General features: G+C 35.6%; 3 protein-coding genes across 3 annotated transcripts in view; 2 read left to right on the top strand and 1 right to left on the bottom strand.

The window, feature by feature from the left end:
- On the top strand, window positions 751-2,063 carry LOC107634705 (the record flags this gene model as incomplete). Its single annotated transcript, XM_016338132.2, is given in 1 exon segment — window positions 751-2,063. A coding segment is annotated over 1 exon segment (472 nt), but the record flags the coding sequence as incomplete, so codon positions are not given.
- On the top strand, window positions 3,147-6,626 carry LOC107633799 (protein NETWORKED 2D-like). The gene is made up of 2 exons (XM_016337400.2): window positions 3,147-3,497; window positions 3,699-6,626. Exons 1-2 carry the CDS (start codon window positions 3,404-3,406, stop codon window positions 6,188-6,190), a joined length of 2,586 nt encoding a protein of 861 aa, XP_016192886.2. The 5' UTR covers window positions 3,147-3,403; the 3' UTR covers window positions 6,191-6,626.
- The window catches only part of LOC107631367 (nicotinamidase 1), a 2,452-nt gene continuing 382 nt past the window's right edge, over window positions 7,653-9,722 (bottom strand). Inside the window, exons 2-5 of the mRNA XM_016334796.2 lie at window positions 9,558-9,717; window positions 8,936-9,069; window positions 8,398-8,583; window positions 7,653-7,956 (exon numbers count right to left, since the gene is read on the bottom strand). Of these exons, the coding sequence (XP_016190282.1) occupies window positions 7,879-7,956; window positions 8,398-8,583; window positions 8,936-9,069; window positions 9,558-9,717 (558 nt within the window). The 3' untranslated portion in view covers window positions 7,653-7,878. The remainder of the gene's footprint in view (window positions 7,957-8,397; window positions 8,584-8,935; window positions 9,070-9,557; window positions 9,718-9,722) is intronic.

The following is a 9,722-nucleotide window of genomic DNA, read 5'->3' as shown; positions in this document are numbered from 1 at the left end:
CTCTTTTTCCTTCACTAAAGTTTTTTTCCTATTGGGTTTTCTTTAGTAAGGTTTTAACGAGGCATAATCCTAAATGGTCATCCAAGGAGGAGTGTTGTGATAAGGATACTTTATCATACCTTACGTGGATGACCATTTTCCATGATATATAGTTTCTCAAGAATGACTTCATTTAATATGAAGTTGAAAAAGTTACCTAATGTACGTGTATAAATAGAGACTTAAGCCTCTAACAATTACACACAAGCAATAATACAAATACAAAATCTTCTCTTTCTTTCTACGTACAAAAGTTCTTTTCTATTCATATATTACAACAACAACAGAATAAATATATTATCCTTCCTTCCTTCTCATACAAATAAATCCTCTTTTATGTTACAATCAAATATCCTTCTCCTTATATTACTATTATAATTCTTCCTCTTCTTTTATTTTATAAGTATTTTAAATTCTATTTTCTATTACTCTTTACATATAATATTAATAGCAATATTAACCATCTTTATTATATTGAGATAGTATCAAATGCAAATCTCTCTCTCTTTATTTTTAATACTTCTTTCTATCTTTGTATATCACGCTATTGGGCCATCGGAAATTGATTGAGGGTTTGCAGTAAGACCCTGCTGCTCCCCGCGTAGGATCACAATTAACGACGAAATCTCAACCGTCAGATATGACAAGACAAGAAAATAAAAAACAAAAAACAAAAAAGAAATAAAGAAATAAATATCTTCTTCTAATCTTCTATGACTTGAAAAGAAAGCTTCTTCTCTCAATTGTTTCTTCAGCGTAACCCAAGGGTTTTGGGGAGACCATTTTGCTCCATGGAGTCACACTGAGTTACCGAGTTAAGGTTCCCAACTCACCGAGTCACTCTCAACATTATCACCACAATTTCTCTCTTTCTTTCTCCCAATAAATTAAGAAAACAAAAAAAGAAAAAGGAAAAGAAAAACTCTGCTGTGTGAGTGAAAAAAATAAGAAGCCTTGTTCCTCCATTGCCTTTGATTCAGCTCTTCCTTTTGGTTTATTGTTTATCATTTTGTTTTTACAATAAACAAAGAAAATGATGAAATTTTTTGTATTAGAATTCTGATAGTTAGCTTTCTGTTATCTTTAAACTCTTAAGATACACTTTTTTATTTGGTAGCCTTACGAAATTGGGTTAGCAAATTCTTCAAAAAGTTGAAGGCTTTGTTTTTTCCCCCGTTGTGTCTCGGTTTCGTAAATGGACCAGTGATTCTAGATTAAGTATAATTGATTAACTTGCTGAATTGGTTTTGATATTTGAGGGAGAAAAAGAAGGACCTTGCAAATTTTTTTACAGAAGCTGTTCTCCAAGTTATTGGTTTATTCATATGAAATGAGCTTGTTCTCAGCTGGGTTAGATTCATTCATGCCCCCATTTTTGTTCTTGTTATATTGATCATTTCCTAATATATAGTAGTGACTGCTGCAACTGAAAAGGAACCATTTTTTGTTGACCTCAAAGTTTGCGGCTTTTTCCTTCATTCTTTCACATATTCGCTTGAAAAGAGAGCTTAGCTTCAGGTTTTAATTGCTGCTATTTGGAGTTTGAAAAATCATGGCTTTGTCGTTGACCCGTTTCTCATGGCCCTTGTGGGGTGGGAAGGAGAAGGAGCCAGTTTGTAATAATAGCACCACTGTGAATTCACCACTATCTTCTTCTGAGATGGTGAAGTTCCCTTTGGTGAGGGAGACAAAGATGGCCCCACCAACAGCTCGGAGAGGGGTTAGAAGGAAATGGCAGAGAAGGGAAGAGAGGAGGAGGAGGGTTGATAGGGATGAGTACGAGGATATTGTGTTGGTTCCATCTGATGGTTCTGACTCTGATTATGATTATGATTCTGATTGGTCCATTGGGTGGTTGGAGCCACTTGGTTCTGATTTTCAGAGTAGTGATGTTGATGATGATGACGATGATAGTTTTGCAGTCCTGGTTCCTTGCTATAGACATGGCTGCAAGGAGGTGGAAGAAGCTTCAAACAAGGTGCTCTTGAGTGCCATCCAGAACCTCCCTTATGAGTTTTCTTCAAGTAAGTTCTTTTTTTTGCTTCGCATTTTTTAATTTCTTCCCATATACTTTTGGTTTTATTAATTTTACTAATTTTGTTAAAGGGAACTTGTTGTATGTATAATGTATTGTTATGTTGAGAGTAATCTTTCTAATATTTGGGGTTGGTTTGGCCTTTTTGTTCATTGATTATATGAAGAAATTTGTACCATTTTCATTAATAAAAAGTGTTCGTTCATAACCTCTCTTTAAATTATATTCACCTCTCAACTCAATGTTCCTAATATAAGACTCTGCCCTTTATCATCCAACAAAAATTCAAAATCTCTTCAACCATGAATAATAATCAAGAAATTAAAATATATCTCGCCCTTCAGAATATCATAGAGTAGAATTATCTTGAAATACAAAAAAAAAAAAAAGATGCCATACAAATATCAACCATAAAATCAAGATTTGGTTATTTTAACAATTAACTATGTTATTATATTAAAATTTTACTATGCGTATGTAATTTTTTTAATGATTAATTATCAAACCAAAATTTGATCATTTGGATAATTTTGGTTAACTTTATTAAAAAGTTAACTAAATAAAATCAAGAGTGTGTTCCTTTATTCACGAAAAAAAAATTAGATAAATTATTTGATCTGAAACAAAAATTTGTCCATAATAAAAAAGATAAATTATTTTTTATTTTTAAAAATTTCAGATAATTTAATCTCTCAATCATATTCTTCTTAAAAAAAATTCAAGACTAATTAGTTATTTTAGAAAATGGAAATGGATTCTCTCCATTTTTTTTAACACTTGAGAGAATAAAGTGTGATCTCTCACCTTTAATTCTATAAGTGGTACTAAAATTAAATAGGAGAGAGAGAGCAATAAAGGGCGAGATTCTACACTGGACATCATTCAGTTTTTTTTTTCACTGGAGATGATCCAAAATAGATTTGTCTGAAACCAAAGTATTAATTATTGAACATGTATATAAATTAGCAAAGAATAACTATATAGAATATTTTTATTTTTAGAATAATGATGAGTTGATGTTTTGAATTGGCAAAAGAAGTGAGGATGGAGAAGTGGCATGAGTTGCGACGTGGATGGATGATTTAGTCTATGTTTTGCAGTCAAAGGAGGAAGGTTGGGACATCAACTTCGGGCGAGGATCACTCTCTTCCATGTTCTCATTACTACAACTTACTCATCACACTTTCTCTCTTCCTCTATGCTGAAACCAATCTTCCATGTCCTCTGTTTCCTCTCTAGACACATGGAGTGTGTAGAAAGATATTCAACGTTTGCATGTTCTTGATTCTCATTTTTACACAAGAAAAGAACACCAAGTAACACACCAATATGTTGCAAAGAGCTGCAAGCAATGCTTATACATGGTGGTGGGCCAGCCACATCAGAACAAAGCAATCCAAATGGGTGGAACAGAACCTCCAAGGTCATTTTTATTTTCCTGCTTTCATTTCAATACTATCTTGTTATTATTATTATGTGCTACATCAGTTTGATAAGTAGGATCGGAATCAATATAACCAAATTATGCTTGATTTGTGTGCAAATAAAATGGTATATATATTATAAGGTTGAGCGGAACATGATAGGTTTTGTGTGAAGCTAAAAGATATAAGAAAAAGTGCAGATATGGAGGAAAAAGTGCAAGCTGTTCTGAAGCTGTTACAGGAAGAGGGAGACTCCTTCGGAAAGAGAGCAGAAATGTACTACAAAAGGAGACCGGAGCTGATCAACTTTGTGGAAGAATGTTTTCGTGCCTACCGATCTTTGGCTGATCGGTACGATCACTTATCAAGAGATTTGCAAAATGCCAACAACACCATAGCTGCTAACTGTCCAGATAAAGTCACATACATTGATGAAGATGAAGATGATGGTGGATCACCAAGACCCAATAAGAAGACCCCCCCTGAAGGCTTCATGCAGGGGAATATTCCAATGCCTCCAACAAAAGAGTTGAAGAATCTCTTAAAGACGGCAACAAAGAAGCTCAATCCTACTAAGAAGCCAGCCACAAAAGTTAAATTCACTCTTCCTCCTAAGAAATCTGGTTTGACCAAAGACGAGTTAATTGAGCAGGTTGACAAGCTCCAGAAACAGATTCTGGCATTACAAACTGTTAAAGAGTTTCTGAAAAGCTCTTATGATAATTCCGTTGCTAGGTACAAGGACACGGATGAGCAGATCAAGAAGCTTCAGGAGAAAGTTTCTCAGTTTCAAGATGAGCTTGGCGGCCAAGGTGTTGCTATTGAGGACGAGGAAGCTCGCCGTTTGATGGCAGAAGCTGCTCTTAAATCCTGCCAAGAGACATTGGCTCACTTGCAACAGAAACAGGCAGAATCTCAAGATGAAACCAGGGTTGAGTCCAAACGGGTAAAGGAAACCCGGGGGAAGTTAATGTCTCTGGTGAATGAGTTACATGACAATCCAGAGGATGCAAAAGATGATGCAGAAACAAAGGAGTTGGAAGAAGATGCTGATAAAATAAGTCAGCATCAACAGGAGGTGCAGTTACTACAGGAGAAGATTAAAGAACACTTTGAGGCTGGTTCTCATACAACTCTCACTGTGACAGAAATGGCAGAGAAGATTGATGAGCTGGTGAGCAAAGTGGTCAGCTTAGAATCCGCTGTTTCCTCACAGTCAGCTCTTGTAGCGAGATGGAAAGCACAAACTGATGAACTTAATGCTCTTATTAAAGTTCTTGAATGTGATAAGGAAACTATGATGAATGACAAGATTAAGTTGAATGAGCAACTGAGAGAAATGGAAGAAAAGCTGCATGGAGTACAGAATCTAAACAGAGTTGTTGAAGACCAGAATAGCAACCTTGAAACTCATTTCACGGAAGCACAATGTAACCTTGACAATCTGTCGGAGAAAGTACAGAATGTGAAGTCTGATGAGGAGGAGAAGGTTGAGGCTGAGGCTAAGAATATGACAGCACAAGAAGAGGCAACCCCGGCAGAGAGCGAATCTCCGTTAGACTCAAAGACTGCTTCGACACAAGCACTAGGAGATAGCCCAGATTGGCAGCAGTTGTTTACAAGGGGATTGGAAGGCAGAGAAAAGGTTTTGCTGACGGAGTATACCAATGCTCTTAGGAATTACAAAGAGGTGAAGAACCAGCTTGCTGAGTTAGAGAAGAAAACTCAAGATGCTCTCTTTGATTCATCTTTGCAGCTTAAAGAACTGAGGGGTGCAAATGCCATGAAAGATGAAGAGATTAGACTCCTGCGTCAGAAACTAAGTCTCCTGCAGAAAAGTCTAAAGGGAAGCGAGGCTATGAAAGATTTGCCTCCAGAGCAGACAGCAGAGATTCAAGCCATTGAGGAAATTTTACAGAGAGAACTCACCCTTTCAAGGGGTTATCCCATTGAGGAAATGTTAAATATGGAAGAGCCTGAGCCTATATCAGCCATTGAAGAGAAGTTCCGAATGAGCATTGATGAACTTCTGGAGGAGAATTTAGATTTCTGGATGAGATTCACTGCTACTATCACTGAGATACAGAGATATCAAACCCAGGTCAAAGACTTGCTGATTGAGGAAAGAAAACTTGAGGAAAAATGGAAATCTTCAGAGGGAAGTAGCAGCACAAGATACTCTTTGAGATCAGATGTACGGCCACTTTACAAACACCTTGCAGCGATCCGAATCGAAATGCAAGCGTGGATGGAAAGCATTGTAGGGCTGAAAGAAGAACTTGATCAGAGATTCAGGTCCTTGTGTGACATGCAGGAAGAAATACTAACAGCCTTGAAATCCAGTGCTGAAGATGATGAAATCACGTTCACAAGCTATCAAGCAGCCAAGTTTCAAGGCGAATTATTAAACATGAAACAAGGGAATAACAAGATTTCTGATGGACTCCAAACAGGTCTTGATATCATAACAACTCTCCAGATTGATGTTGAGAAGGTTCTTCTAAAGATGGTTGAGAAATTTGGGCTATCAACTCACAATAAAAACCAGCCAACTAAATCTTCCGAGACTTATAACCGGATTCCTCTCAAGTCATTTATCTTTGGCGGCAAACCAAAGAAACAAAATAAAAACATCTTCTCAAAAATGACCCCGGGAATGCATAAAAAACACCGTGGTTCAAAAGATAAGTAGCCATGTGTACAATTTTTGTACTGCTTCTATTTTACTTTTCGGCTCTTCTTTTATTATTCTTTGACTGGTTTCATTAGATAGCTGAGTTGAGATATTAGAGTGCCTTTTCCACTTGAAAGGAAGATATTCATTTTGTGCTTGTTTATTCTGTGCTTTATCTCTGACATTTTCAACTATTACATTTTCTGCATGTCTTTTAAACACCAAAATGCTATGTGCAATGGTACTACTTTGAAATCCTCATTGAAAGTGAAGTAAACAAATTCTCATTTTCCTAAAAAGAAAAAGTTTCCTTCACTTGAATGTTCACATATCATGGAATCAACCTTGCAGATGAATCTTTGATGTTCGTGACATATTAACACTAAACCACTTGTAAAGACTGAGCAGAAATAAGACAGAAACAGCAGATATGTGTGCCAATATTTCTGAGTCCTCCACTGGTTTGGTGCATCTTTAAAAATTGAAATCTCCAAAAAATTATTTATGCATCAGCATCATTATGTTTGTTTCTTGAGAAACTCTATTAGACTTGGCTTTTATTATTTGGTTATTCAAAGGAGGACAATGCCACAATGGATCTTGTTAGTTAGTTGATAAAGCTGAAGAAGTATGCACTATGCAGTATCAGAAGTGGAATCAATCCAGCATGTAACCTTCAGCTATGTTTGTTTGGAGGATAAAAATGGTAGAAATTTTCATAGGCGAACTGTATGTGTAATTTTAGACTAGTTGCTTGCAAGCTAAGCATTATGGATAGAGAGAGAGTGTTTGGAATTTTGGATAAACAACTTGGTTAAAATTTTTTGAAAAAAGAATTTAAAACATAAGAATCTATATTAAAAATAGTTTGTAAATAAATTATTTTGTGTTTGCTTTTTAATCACAAAAATACTTATTAAACTTGCAATGATATGACAATGATACAATAGCTTTGAGAAGAGAAGTTATTTTTTTTTAGAATAATGTTATACATCCAAGTCTTTTTGTTAACTAAGTCCAATCAAATTAGTTTAATATAACAAAAATTAGTTATAACTAATATTATTCCAAGTCTTATTATTTAATTTGGTTGAACTTGATTCATAAAAAGACTTAAATGTTTAACATTACTCTTTTTTTTAAACTTCTTCAAGAGCACTTTAAATAACTTTTTAAAGAGTTCGCAAGTTAATTTTAAAAGTTATAGTACACCAAACTAGAGTGAGACTTGTGTCATGCACACCATGTAAAGGTCTGATTTTTGTAGTACAAAAATTAGAGACTACAAAAATCGAAGGGCTCAATTTCTGTACCTCCCAAAAATTGGAGGATCCGATTTCTGTACCCTAAATTAAACCGTTCTACATTTGAGATTAATATCCCAACGATCCACTTATAAAAAATACTATTGTTAACCTAATATCAAAAATAAAAAGTGCGATGAAAAGACATTAAATCATTTGAGTATTGAAAGAAAAACTTTGCGCCACTCGTAAGAGATTATTTATTCATAAATCTCACTTATAAAGAGCTTCATATTCTACATGTTATTATAAGGCCAAAGATTGAACAAGGACTGATTTATACAAATAAGTTTATGTCAAGGACAAGAAGAAAACAAGTCCAGAACAATAACATTCGTCCCAACACTTTTAAAACTATAATAACAGCGTTAACACACTAAAACTTAGTTAATGCTCTTTCGGTTAATCAAATAAGACCTCTGATGCTATCTTGGCTCCTCTTCCCCTGGATATGTAAAGGCCAATGTGATGCATCAGCTCCTGCAACATCAAAGGGGGGAAAAGCTTTTACAGAAACGTTTTTAAGTAATAACATTAGTGTGTCACTTTCAATCTTCTAAACTTTTTGCAAGACCAAATTAATCATATTTAATGCAACTTGATTGTCGATAACCATGTATGCACTGCCAAATATTATTCACTGTCTCTGTTCCATTTCATGTAAACTAGAGAAAAAGCGTTGTTTATCCCCCTTTTTTACCCATAGGTGTATACAATAGATAGATGTCATCTATCAATTGAAAGGGCAAACTGAAATAGTATCCTTTCAGCCTTAGACGTCTATACTCTATACCCACATTTTAGGTTAGTAGACTCATTGTAATGCATTAAACTATGAAAGTAATCCAGAATTCCAGAAGCAACCTAGATTTGCATGTTTGAAGTTGTCTATATGCAACAAAGCAAGCCTGGATAAAATACCTGTGGATGGGATATAACATCCTTGTTAGTTTTGGCTACATGTAATGGAATATCATAAGTTGCACAAGCTTTGGAATACACAATCACATTCTCCAGAGGAGGAAGTAAGCCCCTGTTCCTTGCAGCTAAAGCTGAACTGACAAAATCCATCACGCATATATCCGTGCATATCCCAACAACCAAGACCTATTACATGAAAAAGCCATAGTCTCATAGATTCAGCAAAAACCTCAAGATTGATGAAAAAAAATTGTGGGTTCGAGAAATGACTCGGCAACCATGAGTGTTCGACAAGGGAAGATACTAGATAGGTTTGGTGAAGATACTATTGAGCATGAAATAATTTCCATGCGAATGAACTACATGATGTTACCAGTTTTAAAACTACTAGAAGTTCCTATAGCAACTTAAACTTAGTGAAATACGGTGGCACTTATTTTTCTGGTAGATATATCATGGCACTTGCTTGCTTACTTCTACTGTAAGAAAATTTCCAGAAAAAGGATAGAATCAAATTCAAACTCTAGGAAATACTTACTTGTTTTATCTGATTATTTTTCACCCAATCAACGAAGACATTAGAGCCATCTTTCTCAATTGAGCCAACGAATCCATCAATGCAATCTTTGCGCCTGAGTGTTGCATTTGGTTCATTTTCCAACCACAGGAGTTCTTTGCATTTGGTTCATTCAGCCAAACGAATCAGCATGTGTCTTCAACACCAAATAATAATTTGATGAGAAAAGGACAAATAGATCCTGACCTTTTATTCCGCAGACATTTTCGTCTCTGACCATTGAAAAATACTTTTAAGTCCTGACCTTCACAAAACTTGGACGGATCAGTTCCTGACGGAGGCATTTGGACGGAGGGACTGATTCGTCCAAGTTTTGTGAAAGTCAGGGGCTTAAAAGTATTTTTCAATGGTCAGGGACGAAAATGTCCGCGGGACAAAAGGTCAAGGACCTATTTGTCCTTTTCTCTAATTTTATGGATTCAAACCATAAACATGTTATGTGTACATATACACACTGTATGTGCACATAACATAACTAACCGCTTACTAGTACTAATGCGATTACTGCATTAACAACATGAGCAATAATAGCAAAGTAGCAACAAGAGAAAATCACATTATAAAACTAAACCAAACAACTAACCAGGAATCAAATTTGCTTCATGTGTTCCCGCAATACAGTGAGGAGGATAGGGAGGCTCAGGAATGTCCGGGTGATGGTTATCAAGGAAAGCCAAAATGGGCCAATTCTTCTGAGCAAAAACTTTTGAAAGCCTCACCGATGCATCCACCATCCCAGAAATCTGTT

This window comes from Arachis ipaensis, chromosome B03 (genome assembly GCF_000816755.2).
Source record: "Arachis ipaensis cultivar K30076 chromosome B03, Araip1.1, whole genome shotgun sequence".
Taxonomy (NCBI): domain Eukaryota; kingdom Viridiplantae; phylum Streptophyta; class Magnoliopsida; order Fabales; family Fabaceae; genus Arachis; species Arachis ipaensis.
The sequence above is the reverse complement of the archived record's forward strand: the minus strand, read 5'-3'. Positions and strand labels throughout refer to the sequence as shown.

Excerpts from the sequence above, each read along its gene's own strand:
- LOC107633799 (XM_016337400.2), top strand. The coding sequence starts at position 3,404 with ATGTTGCAAAGAGCTGCAAGCAATGCTTATACATGGTGGTGGGCCAGC. Across the intron at positions 3,498-3,698 it reads GGTGGAACAGAACCTCCAAG|ATATGGAGGAAAAAGTGCAA; the intron begins GTCATTTTTATT and ends GAAAAAGTGCAG.